This window comes from Capsella rubella, unplaced genomic scaffold (genome assembly GCF_000375325.1).
Source record: "Capsella rubella cultivar Monte Gargano unplaced genomic scaffold, Caprub1_0 scaffold_2, whole genome shotgun sequence".
Taxonomy (NCBI): domain Eukaryota; kingdom Viridiplantae; phylum Streptophyta; class Magnoliopsida; order Brassicales; family Brassicaceae; genus Capsella; species Capsella rubella.
In genome coordinates this window covers 6,730,747-6,746,794 of record NW_006238922.1, presented here as the reverse complement: position 1 = coordinate 6,746,794, position 16,048 = coordinate 6,730,747, and the positions used below count along the sequence as shown (strand labels likewise).

The window sequence follows — 16,048 nt, the reverse complement described above, 5'->3', positions numbered from 1 at the left end:
ATATAACTCAGCTGTAATGTACCATAACTCAGCCGCAATGTGTCATAACTCAACCGTAAACGACGTTTCGTATTTCCCTGTTTTTTTGTCGGAAAACGAAAAATCTCCACCCAAGTTGAGAAGAAATGCGACAGCAATGACGACGAGAAAGAGAGACACACCGATTATAGGATAAGCGGACAGAAGAGACGAGAAAAATAAGCGGCGAGAGTTATGGTTCTTCGTCGGCTTCAAGAGAGAAAGAACATTTTTTTTTCTTATTCTTTTTAGTCTTCTGCCTTTTCCTTGGCCTATTCCGATCTGACATAGACACCTTTTTTTGCAACAAATGAAACAATACTCGAGAATGGGATATGAGATTTCGATATAGTGGCAAAATAACAAGACAGTAATGAGATTACGAGTTAGTGTCATAGGTTTACCGTTCACTCTCTTCGTCTTCATTATTGTCATCTTCAAAGCAACTCTCACCATGAACAGAACCACATGTGAGGACCAAGAACTCTTTTCTTTTCTTAGAACGTTGGATGTACGCAATTTGAGAAGAAATACGATAGGAATGACGACAAGAGAGAGACTCGTTGAGAATCGAAGCGGCCAAAAGAGATGAGAGAGAGAGAAGCAGCGAGAATTAGAGTTCTTCGCCGGAATCGCCGAGGTAGAAATATTTTCGCCATAACTCAGCCGTAACTTACAATAAGTCATAATATAACTCAGCCGTAATGTACCATAACTCAGCCGCAATGTGTCATAACTCAGCCGTAATGTACCATAACTCAGCCGTAAACGACGTTTCGTATTTTCCTGTTATTTTTGTCAGAAAACGAAAAGTCTCCATCCAAGTTGAGAAGAAATGCGACAATAATAACGACGAGAAAGAGAGAGACACACTGATAATAGGATAAGCGGCCGGAAGAAACGAGAAAGAAAAGCGGCGAGAGTTAGGGTTCTTCGTTGGCTTCGAGAGAGAAAAAACAGTTTTTTTTTTGTTTGTGAATAGTGACGAAAATCTTCAGTTTCTTCCTCTTTTATCATTAAAGACAGAATAATGATGTGGCAATTTCATATATGACGTGGCATGTCGAATATGACGTGGCAATTTTTAAGTGAAAACAGACCAAGGGTGTTTACTGTAATTACACCCATCTCACTAAATATCTAAGGAATAAAAAAAATTTAGCTGTTTAGGGAATAAACATACAATTGTGGTCTATCTAAGTAATCTCCCTACTATAAATATACAATTATCCGTGCAATTTTTTTTTGTTAGAAAAAATAGATATTAGCTTTGGTTAACTTTTTCTTTTCTTCTCCATCTTCGACCTCAAAGCCAAAACATGAACACGATTCTACTCTTACGCCATTACAGTCCCAAACTCAAACCTCTTTTTCTCTACTCACCTTCCCAAATTCACCACTTAACCCGTGAGAGTGCAATTAAATCGAGTCTCTTTTGTGATTCTACTCAAAACGAGAATGCCCATAAGGTGTTCGACACAATTCCTCAATACCCAAATTGGGTCTCTGTTAAAGACCTTGTCACGTGCCTTGTACGTGACGTCTTCTTCAATACCTTAACTCTTTCCCGCTTCTGCTCTGTTATTCACTCCCCAAGAACCAACCTTTCTCGGTACCAAGAAAACGCAAGATCAGATCTTTGAGAATCGATACTTGCTACTCTCTTCCTAAGCATGGAGCCTCATGTTCTAGGAGATGTTCACTGCGAAAAAATCTTCAAACGCGCCAAAGATTTCTACTGTAAGAATGATTACGTCAAAGCGTTGGAGGTAATTGAAGATTTGTCTTTCGTCCAAGGAGAAGACAGTGTACATGTGAATGGGCTACAAGGTTCTATCTTTAACGAACTAGCGAGAAAAACAAAGAACCCTGATGTGAAAGTTGCATACTTGTTGGGTTCTGTACAATGCTTTTCGATAGCTCCTGATTTATCATCGATGGCTGCAAGTTCACTCTTTGCTTTGGCAGAACAGCTTCGGTCAGTGGTGTATTACAAGAAATCCATGTGCAAAGCAGAGGAATCTTTATATAATCTTACAGTGGATTTGCAGGAGCAGGACCCTGAACTTTTCAAGAGAGAAGAGAAAGCAATGGTGACTATGATCGAGATTGCAAAGTCAAGAATAGCTCAATCAAAGACACGAGTTGCTTCTCCTGTAAAAAACAATGAAGAAAAAGATACAGGGAAGAGTGAGCCTGATTTCATCAAAGGATTGATGTTGTATTGGGCGGGTTTGAACGTTGAGATCAAAAGGAATTTTATGAAAGTTAGCACTGCAGACCTTAGGAGTTACGTTGAGGGATTATATGGTAGTGAAGGACGAGATGCATTGGAGCAAGTTCTCACTTTTGCAAGGGAAGAGGGAAAATGGAGATTCTGGCTGTGTAGGTCTTGTTCGAAGAAGTTCTCGAGTGCTGAAGAATGTAAGAATCATCTTGAACAAGAACATTATGCAAAGTTTACTCCTAATTCGACAGAGCATATGCCACAAAGGATAAGTAAAGTCTGGGCTCGTAAGATATCCGTCGGAGGTTGGAAACCAGTGGATGAATCAGCTGCCATTGAACTGATTAAGAATCGATTCGATGATGTGAAAGCATTTGCATATGAGAATGGATGGTCCCAAGACTGGCCTTTAGCTGTGGATGAAGAGCGCAGTAAGTTACTCAAGGAAATAAAATCGCTCTTTGTGTCGTTTTGGGACTGTAATGTTCTCTCCTGCAGCATTCGAGACTGGGTAATGCATTTTACGGTTAAGCATTTTGAAAATGTTGAAGTTTCCAAGCACACTCTTACTGATTGTCACCTAATGGAAACACCTCAGATTATCTGTTTTTGTGGATGTGGTGAACTCACTCAAATCCTGAAATTTCTAAAATACATCAAGTGTGAGAGGGATGATGGTACAGATGTGGTTTGCAGAGTAGTGGACAGTTTCTGCTGTGCTGCACAAGTTAAAGAAAAGCTCGACTTTGACCCTCAGTTTTCAGTTCTTCTCCTGGATAAGAGACTGCTGCAATGCAAGATTACTCGATTTGATAATGAAGGGACAGTCAATGTCTTTGATCCCAGTGTGCACTATGCCAATGCACATGCTCAGGGATGTTATATCATCTCCTGGTTAGTTGAAAACTCTTCAGGAGATGAGCGTTTTCGATTTCCCACACCTATCAGGATGCACAATCTTGATATATGGGTGGCTGCTCTGAAAGCCATTGAGTTCACATGTATGACTCAGGCAACTAAATATGCAAAGAAGTGGCAGCTCCTAGATTATGATGCAGCTCTTACCGTCGCCAAGAATTTGTGTATTAGCGAAGATGCAAAGAGGAGGAATCTACAAAAAGATCAATGGAACAGTTATGCATCTCTTCTATGCGACACATGTGAAGAGCATTTAAGTAGAGATGCTGGACAATCCCTGGATACAGAAGTATTCTTGTGTGCAGTACAAGATGTTTTCAAAGGAGCTTCATTTCCGACATTTAATTTTCAAAATTGCATGAATGTTATACGTGAGCATAAAGATCTTGCTGATGATATTGTGATGAAGTCTATAGACTTTCTGATATTAGTAATCACCAACAAGGTTCATTTCTTATCTGAATTTTAATTAACAACAGGGATATCATAAAATAGTTTATCTTAAAGTGTCAATTAATTGCAGGTTGTTCTAATAGATTCAAAATTTTTACTGGTTGAAAGTATAAGGATTAATTTGCTGAACAATCTCACCAGACTTTCTGTTTTCGACTATCGCTCTTACATTCTTCGACCAATGAAAGAACTCATCCTGGTTAGTTTGATTTCTACTGAGAGCTTTTATTTTTATTTCTGATAGGGTCTTTCATTTGGTCCTTATATTATATTTTATGTTTCATCGTGTAGGATCGTATTATATCTATGGAAAACAAAGCAAAGTTAGCTGCAGCAGAAGCAGATCTTATATCCGAGGAAAACCAAGAGGAAGAGATGAAATTACCATCGAAGAAAAAGAAAACTAAAAAAAACAAGGTCTTTGAAGTTCTAAAGTTTCTATTTGGTTCGATGACTTTTTGGTTATTTAATTGTAAGAAGGAATGTCTTCATGGTGAAACAGAGAACTTCGACGAGCATGTCTAGTCACCTTGATAAGAGTATTGAACAGTAAGTACCTCACAATCTTTTTTGTTATGATGATATTTTGTTTTCAAATGTTTCTAAACAAATTGTGCACTTACATCTCTAGTGAAAATTCTGTCAACCTTGAACTGGAAAATACATCTCCATCAGTAAAAACGGCAGAAGATGTTTCTTTGGAGCCAGAAGATACTCTTTCAAGTGAAAAGGGTCTATTGGAAATGACATCCAACACTAACAATCAAGAGGAAGTTACTAAAGGTGACCTTGTTGTAAAAGAGCTTCTCAATTGAAGAATATTCTTAAAGCTCTATAGCTTATATTTTCTTGAGATGTATAATTCTTATTTCTTTAGCTTGTCATCTTCAAGATATGCAAAGCATGCACAGAGAAGATTCACCGTCAGAACGCCTGGGCTCAGCACATGACGAAGCTACAACCAGAAATAATTCAATCCTTCACATGGTGCTCAAGGTAAACCAATCACCAACAAAAACAAGATTCTAAACGTAACCTGATTTAGATCATTCTTTATTTTCATGTATTATCTCTTTACTTCCAGATTTTGTTTAAATTTTTTGCTCAAGTGCAGGCCCTCTGTAACATTAAGGTTCTTAAAGAGGATCTGATGCACAATCGGCAACCATTTTCTGACAACCTGGAAGAACAAGTTCCTCGTGCACTACGAGATTTCTTTTCTGCTTTTGTCTCAGAGCAGATAGAATACGAAGGACTCTACAGTTACCTCCTAAGCGAATTACTTGCTTCCCTGGAAGAAGTTCATCATTCCATGGTTTGTGTGGAAGATAGATTCTAAACATTGCATATTTTATTTTACAAACAGCTTGGTTTTGTGTAACTGCCATTCTTACTCTTTCTTTTTTTTTTTTTTTTTTTTTTTTGTCTCCTTTTAGCTAAATGATGCTGCAGAGGTAGTCGTAGCCATCCTTGAGTTTTGGCAATGCTGGAAAAATCCACAAAGAGAAAGCTTGGTAACTCGTCTTTTTACACTGGAAGAATATGAAAGAATGAAATGTAGCAAATGCAGAAAGATGCCAAATTATCCAGAGCAAAGGTCTTATGGCGTTGTTGTGGCTGCAGATTCAATCAGAGACCTGAAGGTAATTTTCATTTATTTCTCTCTTTCTTTCCTACAGAAGTTGGTACTATCCCTGAAGAATTTGTTTTGTGGTTATGTATATATATGCAGTGTGCTTTTGGGAATATAAAGTTTGCAGACATCATTAAAGTGATCCGCTTGGAAGATAAAATGTTATGTAACATTAAAACAAGAGGGTGTGGAAAGGCAAACTTTGTTCGTCGCATTATAAGCAGATCCCCGCCTATCTTTACAATTGGTAACTTTTGAATTGTGATCTTATCTACTCATTTCATTTGTTGTGGTATGATAATATAATGTTGATGTTTTTGTGGGTTTGCAACATTAGTGCTAGAATGGGAGAAGAATGAATCTAAAAAAGAGATATCTGAAACACTAAAGGCTTTAGACTGGGAGATAGATTTCAGCAGGCTATACGAAGGGATAGAATCAAACACTAAGTACCGGCTTGTGTCAATGGTAAAATCTGAAACAGGGTCACAAATGTTTGTGCTACTGTTCTTCTGTGTATCTCTTCTCTGTTACAGTTATAAACTATGGAATGCAGATTGGCTGTGATGAAGAAGGAGAATACATTTGCATGGCTTATAAAAAGAACCGGTGGGTCAGTCTCAGACATGGAACTCTAGCAGAAGAGGTAAGACGAAACAGTTGGCTTTGCGTTTCTTGAGCTGAAGTTTGAAGTTTGATGGGTCAGACTTTATTGATATGTGGTGATGTTATAGGTTGTGGGTAAATGGAAGAGTGTGGTCAGATTCTGTGGAGAATGGAGGGTTCGGCCTGAGATTCTGTTTTATGAAGCTATCGGCCTAACAAGTGACAGAACTATTTCAATATAGGAAGCAAGCGTTGATGTATAAAAACAGTGGCAAGTTAGAAGTTGTATTCATTATGTGAATAGAAGTGATTATTTCAACCTTTGCATGAAAATTCGATTACTCTTTGTCAGTTGTCACATATGATATGGTCAAACTTAGACTTAGATTAAACATAAACTAAAATCAGCTTTTAAAGTTAATGGTTGTATAATGTTTGACATTGTAGTGAAACACATGTCATTTAAGTTAATGGTTGTACAAAATAAAAATCTAGCACAAATAGTAAAACTGACAAATCATATTTTCAATAAATGGAGATAATGATTTTTTTAGACTATGTGGAGTCAATCATTATAATATATTAAATAATTTATTGTTTAAAGCATTTTTTAATATTAATTAATATCAAAACCTGTAAATTTAAAGAAACATTAACTGAAAAGATTTTCTTTTACTTAGTACTGCTTAGTATTTATGGGAATTTGTTTTCTGTAGATATAGATAATAAAGAAAATATATTTTAACTTATTGTATATATATATATATATATATATTAACAAAAAATATATATATATATATATATCTATATATGTGGAAAAAATCAAGATTTGATATTTTAAAGTATTTTTATTTTTAATAAATGGAAAATGATTTTAAACCTGTTTTATAAATTAATTATGTTAATTGTTGGTTGTGTATGCGCGTATGTACATCTCAACATAAACACACAAAATTAGCATAATAAATTTATTAAAAAGTTTACAAATTTTTTTCCATTTATTGAAAATAAAAATACTTTAAAATATCAAATTTTGATTTTTTTCTATATGTATATAAATACTTACAAGTGAAAACTCTATTGTCTCAAAATTTTATATCTCATCTAAAGAAATAATCAAAATGACAAAATCCTCAAACAAACAGATGAAATACTTCTACAATCTTCCTGAAGACCTTGTGGTGCGCGTCTCCTCGTTTCTTCCCATCAAATCACTTTCAAAAAATCGTGTTGTGTCCAAACTATTCAGGCACGCACAAATACGATCTCTCGATCTTGATTTTAGCGGAATATCCTCTGTCACACAGAATCAGTCAGACGCTATTAATATCATCCAAAATGTTTTCAACAAACACGAAGGATCAGAGATTAATCGATTTGTTTTATGTCTCAAAGAAATCGGCGGGGAGGAATCGATAACCTCGTGGATCAACACGTGTATTGGTAAAAACATACAAGAGATAGTGTTAGATTTCTCCAAATCCAAGGATGTTATGGAGATCTCGATCGATTTCTCAGCCATTGAAACGCTAACAGTCTTAAATCTAAGATGGTGTAAATTTGAAATACCAAATAATTCTCCTAAAGGTCTAAAGCTCTTGAGGAGCCTCTCACTTATGCGGACTAATGTGACGAAAGAGATGATCAATGCAATATTCACAAACTGCAATGACCTTGAGTTCCTCGAGCTAATTGACTGTTCTATGTATGGGCTATTGAGCATACCCGCTCAAAATCATAAGAAGTTTAAATCGCTGGTTGTGTCGTCTATGCCATATCTCATGGACATTGTTTCTTGTGCACCTACTCTCGAATACTTCAAGTATGATGGATATGTCACAAACGTTATATTTTTAAGAACCGATGCACTTAAGGAGGCAAATCTCAACTATACAAGGTATCGCCGGATTTACGATTCATCTGAGATAGTGGTTTCTAACATGAAACACTATACAAAAGTGTATGTCCTCACAACGACAAATATCTTTCTTGAGGTAAATTTTTTTATTTAATCTATATTTTAGTAATTTTCTATCTTTTCAATTTTATTAATTTATATGTTATTAATAAATTCTGATTTATAGGAAATGAAAATATTATTTTTGCGCAAAAATTTGTTACGTGGTTATATGTTACATGATATTAGTACATTTCTAATACATTTCTCTTAAGGTATATAAGGTCACTTCAAGATATATTAGACAAACAATAATCATAATCTTATACAAACATAACATTAGGCATAATTCAATTTGTATTGATTAGGTACTTGATGTAGATCACTATATATGATCTTATATATTCCTGTAAACCTTACATAATTATTCTTACATGCATTATTCTTAAAGTAGTTGGTTGTTAGAGGAATTTTCAAAATTGTTTTCATATGATTGTTTATATTTTCTTTTGTTCATAATCAATTCATTTTGACATATATTTATAGGCTCTTACAAAAAGATATGTAGGAGGACGAAGACTCGAAAGAAAGGGTACTTTCAAGTTTGAAAACTTAACAGATTTCAAGATCTTCTTCAAAGCTCCAACATTATGCACTCTTTTTGACATCGTTGAATTTCTCAAAAATTGCCCTAAACTCAAGCGAGTTGTGATCGATGTACCCTTCTCTCTCTCTCCCCCCCCCCTCTTTACCAAATGGCTACCTAAGGTCATTAAAAAGTTTTTCTCTTGGTATGTGCAGATTCAAAATTTCACATTTGCACATCGATTGGAGTTTTGGCAAATTCATCATAAGGAGGAGATTGAAAACAACAACTCCCACTTGATGTTTCTTAATGAAGTTAAGATCATCGGCTATAAAGGCCACTGGCATGAGCTTGATATAGTAGAGTTCTTTGTCAAGAATGCACCATCTCTGGTGAAGTTGGAGTTGCAGATGCCAAAAAACGCAAAAACCAAAGTTCACGCACCAGATTATGGAAGGATAAATTTCATTAAAAGCATATTTCCAGCGATTAAAGTTACGGAGGTTTAAACTCTAGTTGGCCTAAGCATGAGAATGTAATAGCTATTTGATGTGTTTGAAACATCACAACTCTCCCTTTTGTTTATGATATCTTCTTAGATTTAAATTCCATTTTTAATTTTAATATTTAAACTTTTTTTCTATCTTTTTGTGATTTTATGATTTTATTTGTTAGGAATCTAAATAATATGATTTTTTTTTTCTTTTTGTGTCAACATCAATCTTTTAGACTCAAAAGAGCCAAGAACTGGGAACATTGTTTACATATAGATAAATAATATGATTTATTTGGCCACAAATCATAATTTAATAATAATAAAAAAGAGAAATAAATCTACTATTTTATCAAGTTTGAAAATATGTAAATAAAAGTAATAAGAGATTTCTGAAGTTCAAATTAGTGATAATAAAATTTAATAACTAAATTTACCAATAAACATATCTTTTGAAAATACACTCTTGAAATAACTTCTCTTAGCCTTCAGAGTCCTAAGCAAGTATTCACACAAAGGACCTTACTGAGAACATCATCCGAGTTTCCAAATCACCTGCACAGCCAACAAACATCACTCAGTACACTCAACAGTTGTATCGATCTTTATGAGAGCAAACATTGATGGACGGTGCAAGATGTTTGGGACGATTCTTTTTTCACAAGGCATTGATGTTTTCTTTCTTGGTGATTTCATAAAAATCATTATATAGTACCTTAGCTTGCATGCTCTCACATGCTCTACTATTACTGTGTCAAAAATGTAAATTGAGTACAAAATACCACCAAAGAAACTAAACACAAGTGTTTTTACCACTGACCAAACAATACATCAGAAGAAATGCAGAGTGAGTTTGCATAACAAAAGTGTTGAATTTGAAAGAATGGTTTTTAACTATCTTTATCCAATGATCATAACAATCTGTTCACAGTGGTGCAACAACATTCTAAACACTTGTTGTATATACTTAGTCTTCAGATACTTTTGATACCAACTGGTCCCTCTGCATAGCCTGCAATCCAAGTAGGTCGAACTGAAAACATACACATTATAAAAGAAAAGCATAAGCAAGTATTCACTCAAAAGGACCTTACATTTTCAAAAAAGAGAATCTCAGGTCGAATATGCAGGTTCCGAAATTTGCTGAGAACATCATTCCAGTCTCCAATAACCTGGAAACCCAACATACATCACTCAGTCACAGATCAAGTAACTTGCTTGTCTTTTACCAAACAAGTCTAAAGCTTTACCTCTTTCTCAGAACAAAAATGTCTGACCCATCGATTGTTTTCATAAGCTACACAGTTGTATAGATCTCCATGCGAGCAAACCTATATATATTATTAACATTGGAGTTGTACATAGTCTCGAATAGGAAACCCAAATGGAACTGAAACGAACTGGCTCTTACCATTGAGGCAAGACGGTATTTAGTGACTGCACTGTCACCCTTGTATTGGTATATCGTATTAATATCAATCTCAGTCTTCAGAACAGAAGTAGTATCAAATATCTCTCCTTCAGTCTCATTGTTCTCCCACTCAAGTGCTAATCAATACAATAACAAAAAAATGCTAAGTCTACTGCATTATGCTGATATCTAATGACAAGTTTAACTTCAGAGCTTACCAATTGTGAAAACAGTTGGAGGTTTATATATCATACGTTGAACATAGTTTCGTTTCTCACATCCTTCCTTATCACAAGGCATCTTTAAGTCTATTCTGATGACCTGAATGATCTTCTCGAATGTAAACTTCTCGAACATTGCCTGTGATAACCAAAAACTTTTCTAGTCTCACTTTCACATTTTCTTATAAGATTAAGGACAAAAGAAAGTGACTTGCCTTGACTTCTCTGAGTGAACCAGCATTGATGATCATACCATAACAACGTTTAATCGGATACTCCATATCAATCTTGCATCTATTGCAACTCTTCTTTGCCACTTCGTACAGTTCAAAGTACGGGTTCCAAGGAGGAAAATTATCCAAGATGTATACAAACAGGTCAAAGACATTATTTGCTTCCTAACGAATACAAAAAAAGAACATATGAAGCTTGTGAAAGAAGTAACTAAGATACACATATAAGAACATAGTAGTTTAAAGATGAGAGCAGAGCATAGACCAGAGGTTGAGTAAGACTGAGATTGTTGATAAAAGAGAGACGAAGTATATCTTCCTTAAGAAGCGATCCTGTAAAGTCGTGACGTACGTTGTTCTGTCTTGCAAAAACGCTAATTTGCCACAGAGACTGCGAAAACAATCACAATTCTTGAAAATTTGAAAGCAAGAGATCGATAAAGATAGATAGATAGGGTTTTGCAAAACCTTGAGTATCATATTAAGTGAAGAGCCCTCTGCGTCGTAATCTCTGAACAATATAGATAAGAACACAAAAGAGATGATTTTTTACAGAGAGATTTCTATGGGCGGGGGGAACGTATATATATATACATATATACTCAAGAGGATGAGACTTTATTACTTACATATCTATGATCTTGTCCGCAACTTCAGCTTTCTCCATGATTTGGCTGGAAACAAAAGCAAAAGATTCTCTCAATGGCGATTTTTCTTTCTTGATTTTCTCGAGAAAATGAGAAAAAAGAAACAGAGAGAAGAAGACGAATTGGGTAAAGATCTTTTGGGTTAGTTTGTTCACGTGATTTCTATTAAAAATTTAGCGCGGTAAAAAATTGTAACTTATGCTGCAAGAACAAGAAGAACACCTAAAACGTGTACTGTGGACTTTTGTCAAACACTTGGTGTGCATGAATCCATTATTTGCTAAAACACGAACTACAAAGATTTTAGCGGAAAGGTTATATTTTGCTAAAAATGAAGCATTCTTTTGACAAAAAAAATACAAATTAGGGATTAAAGACATGCCCAGCTGTGTTTATCTTTCCATATATATATACAAGTGTTGGACAAAAAAAAATATATATATATATACAAGTGTTGAATTTGATAAAATGGCATTTAAGTACTCTATATAGCCTCAATGATCATAACAATCTAAGTAATTGAGTAATTTATACCTATGAGTTATCATAACAATGCTAAGCAATCTTTTTGTTTCTTTCTAATTTTCGGATATATATATATTTTCGGTTAAATTCGTTTATGTTCGGTTTATTTTGGAGAAAAACCGAAAACCGAACTCGATAGAATTTTGGTTAGTTACAGTTATTTATTCAAATATCCAAACCAAACCCAGCCAAAAGAAAACCAAACCGATCCGAAGCTAAATTGCTAAAGTAACCGAATGTTTATTATATTATCATATCCAAACTAACCGAAACCGAGCATAACCGAATAGTTTTTCTTACAACTAAAATTCTATATATTGTAAATATACATAACACTTGTAGCATATATGTCATTTCCATTAAGTTAAATAAAATATATTTTTCTTATATAAAACTCTCAACATATAATAAATTCTTAATCATTCCATCATCTTTAATTAATTTTATTTCAAGTTTTAGTAGTTAGTTTTATTTTAGTATTTGAAAATTGAGGTTAGTTTTATTGGATTTATTTTCAATATTTAACTTTTGAATTATGTTATTAGATTTATTATAATATTTCATTAAAATTGAATAATTATTGTTATTATATTTATTTGGTATTAGCTCGTGAGCTGAGCCAAGTTGAGCGAGCTAGCTCATCTTAACAGCCCTACTTGTGAGCATACCTATATATTAGTTTCTGTAACATAATCTTCAATAATAAAGTTATATGGAACTGAAGCAAATTTTATATACTTGGCCCCTTACCATTGAGACAAGGTCGGTTAACACCGACCTCCTTGTGAGCAAACCTGGAATATTAAAAAGTGGAGTTGTTTCTGGTAACATTAATCTTCAAAAGTAAACTTCAAAGAAGCAAATTTTTTGATACTTGACCTCTTACCCATTGAGACAAGAGTGTACGTGGTGAATGAACTGTTACCTTTGCTTGGTATATCTATCTCTGTCGCCAGAACAGAAGTTGTATCTAACATTTCTCCTTAAGTCTCGTTCTTTGTCCAATCAAGTGCTATACAAAATAGGAGAAACAAAAAAAACTACAACATTTTGTTGTTGATCTCTACTAACCAATTTAACTTTATAGCTTATCGTCACGTATAGGTTTCTCAGATCCTTCCTTATCACAAGGTTTCTTTAAGTTCATCTTAAAGGATATTCTCAAACTCAAACTGAGATAACTAAACTTATCATGAGACTGTATTAAAGTTTTGCTTAATGTATGAGGTGATAAGAAAGTGACTTGCCTTGACTTTTCTGAGTGAACATCAGATGAAAGAACGCAGAAGCTTTAAGATGTTTAGAAACAGGTCTAAAACACCATTTGCTTCCTGAAATGTACTAATAGACAACATAAACAATTGAAGCGTAAGAAAGAAGTTATTAACAACACAAAAGGTTTTAAAAGATGAGAGCAGAGACCAGAGGATGAGTGAGACTGATTTTCTCGAGTAGGAACTCACAAAGTATGTCTTGTGGAAGAAGAGATTCATCATCTGTGAGGCTTTCAGGTACTTCTTGAACATAATCCATCAAAAAATGGCTTAAGAAAAAGCTAATCTTCCACAGAGACTGCACAAAATCACATTCTTGATAACGTAAATCAAATAAACAAGATCGATAAAAAATAGATGCAGGCTAGTTAAGTTCTGCAAAATTAGACATTGGGTATCATAGCAAGAGCTGAAACAAAACTGGCGTTCAGTATCTTCTCTTCATATTCTTCTATCATAGGAAGAGCTGAAATAAGAGTCTGTGAGATCTCTGAATGATGATAGATAAGCACAAAAGAGACAATTTCTCAGAGAATAAAAAATACACAAAACATAAAAAACAATTTTAATCATCCCATGACTATCTTGGATCCTAAACACATCTGAAAAAAGGGAAATTAAGAGATCGTAAAAGAATTCTTACTTGTGTTTTTCTCATAAGTGCATATAAACGAGCTGATCTTTTTCTTGCTCCAAGATCCATTACATAAGTCACATTTAATCTTCTAGTTTCATCAAGCTTTACCTGTTTAATGGACATACATATGAATCTATAACTCATGAGCAGAACGACATAAGATAATCAACTGACTATACTAAATAACAGAACAACATATATTAAAAGAACAACACATATTACCATGGAGCACCTAATCGACCAAGTCCAAATCAATATCTTCCACCCTGCAAATTTAAAATACAATCATTAGAAACAGACATTATCGTGAGAAGAATCTTAAACTAAGCCGAGGCATTTGAAAAGGCAACACGGGATGTAGTTTCTCATTTATGCACCACCAACAATCTGTTTCTGCGTTAAAGACTCATCGTTAGAAGAGTCTAAAACTGCAACGAGGCATTTGTATAAGTAACACGGGACATAATTTCTTAGCCATGCACCACAACCAATCTGATTCTGAGTTAGAGACTCATCGTTAGAAGAGTCTAAAACTGCGACGAGGCATTTGTATAAGTAACACATGACATAATTTCTTAGCCATGCACCACAACCAATCTGATTCTGAGTTAGAGACTCATCGTTAGAAGAGTCTAAAACCGAGCCGAGGCATTTGAATAGGCAACATGGGACTGTTAAAGAGGTAATTTAGATTACCTCATTTTGTATCCAAAAACTCATCATGAGAAGAGTCTAAAACTGAACCGAGGCATTTGAGAAGGCAACACCGGACGTAGTTTCTCATTTATGCACCACCAAAAATCTGTTTTTGAGTTAAAGACTCATCGCTAGAAGAGTCTAAAACCGAGCCGAGGCATTTGTATAAGTGATACGGGACATCATTTCTCAGCCATGCACCACCAACAATCTGTTTCTGAGTTAGAGACTCATGATTAGAAGAGTCTAAAACCAAGCCGAGGCATTTGAAGACAACACCGGACTGTTAGAGAGGTAATTTAGATTACCTCATTCAATATCCAAAACTCATCATGAGAAGAGTCTAAAACTGAGCCGAGGCATTTGAAAAGGCAACATGGGACGTAGTTTCTCATTCATGCACCACCAACAATCTGTTTCTGAGTTAGAGACTCATCGTTAGAAGAGTCTAAAACCGAGCCAAGGCATTTGAATAGGCAACATGGGACTGTTAAGGAGGTAATTTAGATTACCTCATTTCATAAACAAAAACTCATCATGAGAAGAGTCTAAACTGAGCCGAGGCATTTGAAATGGGCCATAGTTTCTCATTCATCCACCACCAACAGTCTGTTTCTGAGTTAGAGACTCCTCGCTACAAGAGTCTAAAACCGAGCCGAGGCATTTGTATAAGTAACACGGGACATAATTTCTTAGCCATGCAGCACCAAATATCTGTTTCTGAGTTAGAGACTCATCGTTAGAAGAGTCTCAAACCGAGCCGAGGCATTTGAATAGGCAACACGGGACTGTTAAAGAGGTAATTTAGATTACCTCATTTCATAAACAAAAACTCATCATGAGAAGAGTCTAAAACTGAGCCGAGGCATTTGAAAAGGCAACACAAGACATAGTTTCTCATTTATGCACCTCCAACAATCTGTTCTGAGTTAAAGACTCATCGTTAGAAGAGTCTAAAACTGAGACGAGGCATTTGTTTAAGTAACTCGGGACAATTTCTCAGCCATGCACCACCAACAATCTGTTTCTGAGTTAGAGACTCATCATTAGAAGAGTCTAAAACCGAGCCGAGGCATTTGAATAGGCAACACGGGACTGTTAAAGAGGTAATTTAGATTACCTCATTTCGTATTTAAAAACTCATCACAAGAAGAGTCTAAAACTGAGCCGAGGCATTTGAAATTGGCAATAGTTTCTCATTCATCCACCACAAACAATCTGTTTCTGATTTAGAGACTCATCGTTAGAAGAGTCTAAAACCGAGCCGAGGCATTTGAATAGAAACACGGGACTGTTAAAGAGGTAATTTAGATTACCTCATTTCATAAACAGAAACTCATCATGAGAAGAGTCTAAAACTGAGCCGAGGCATTTGAAAAGGCAACACGGGACATAGTTTCTCATTTATGCACCACCAACAATCTGTTCTGAGTTAAAGACTCATCGTTAGAAGAGTCTAAAACGGAGACGAGGCATTTGTTTAAGTAACTCGGGACAGTTTCTCAGCCATGCACCACCAACAAACTGTTTCTGAGTTAGAGACTCATCATTAGAAGAGTCCAAAACCGAGCCG

General features: G+C 35.1%; 5 protein-coding genes across 8 annotated transcripts in view; 4 read left to right on the top strand and 1 right to left on the bottom strand.

The window, feature by feature from the left end:
• Positions 1–4,341, top strand: part of LOC17894369 — a 37,852-nt gene extending 33,511 nt beyond the window's left edge. Inside the window, exon 4 of the transcript XR_002835227.1 lies at positions 4,292–4,341. The gene's annotated coding sequence lies outside the window, so the exon portion shown is untranslated. The remainder of the gene's footprint in view (positions 1–4,291) is intronic.
• LOC17895088 overlaps positions 1–16,048 on the top strand; it is a 68,748-nt gene that overhangs the window by 38,975 nt on the left and 13,725 nt on the right. The gene's annotated exons all lie outside the window — the stretch shown is intronic.
• On the top strand, positions 1,326–6,145 carry LOC17895259. 3 transcript variants are annotated; one of them, XM_023788424.1, is made up of 13 exons: positions 1,326–2,756; positions 2,844–3,608; positions 3,687–3,815; positions 3,908–4,033; positions 4,119–4,165; positions 4,248–4,399; positions 4,494–4,612; positions 4,731–4,931; positions 5,053–5,259; positions 5,349–5,496; positions 5,587–5,717; positions 5,806–5,895; positions 5,984–6,145. In XM_023788424.1, exons 1-13 carry the CDS (start codon positions 1,692–1,694, stop codon positions 6,095–6,097), a joined length of 3,294 nt encoding a protein of 1,097 aa, XP_023644192.1. In that variant the 5' UTR covers positions 1,326–1,691; the 3' UTR covers positions 6,098–6,145. The 3 variants fall into 3 exon arrangements, with proteins under 3 accessions (XP_023644192.1, XP_023644191.1, XP_006301514.1); XM_023788423.1 differs by having other exon boundaries at positions 1,326–3,608; XM_006301452.2 differs by having other exon boundaries at positions 1,326–3,608; positions 4,509–4,612; positions 5,984–6,144.
• LOC17896052 (FBD-associated F-box protein At1g61320) lies at positions 6,977–8,964 on the top strand. Its single transcript, XM_023788428.1, has 3 exons — positions 6,977–7,849; positions 8,299–8,469; positions 8,554–8,964. Exons 1-3 carry the CDS (start codon positions 6,977–6,979, stop codon positions 8,845–8,847), a joined length of 1,338 nt encoding a protein of 445 aa, XP_023644196.1. The 3' UTR covers positions 8,848–8,964.
• On the bottom strand, positions 9,621–12,845 carry LOC17896082. 2 transcript variants are annotated; one of them, XM_006302571.2, is made up of 11 exons: positions 12,755–12,845; positions 12,619–12,662; positions 11,326–11,370; positions 11,165–11,207; positions 10,962–11,087; positions 10,679–10,861; positions 10,461–10,602; positions 10,243–10,379; positions 10,082–10,162; positions 9,926–10,003; positions 9,621–9,843 (listed from the first exon to the last, which is right to left on the bottom strand). In XM_006302571.2, exons 3-11 carry the CDS (start codon positions 11,361–11,363, stop codon positions 9,799–9,801), a joined length of 873 nt encoding a protein of 290 aa, XP_006302633.1. In that variant the 5' UTR covers positions 11,364–11,370; positions 12,619–12,662; positions 12,755–12,845; the 3' UTR covers positions 9,621–9,798. The 2 variants fall into 2 exon arrangements, with proteins under 2 accessions (XP_006302633.1, XP_023644197.1); XM_023788429.1 differs by lacking the exons at positions 12,619–12,662; positions 12,755–12,845 and having other exon boundaries at positions 11,049–11,087.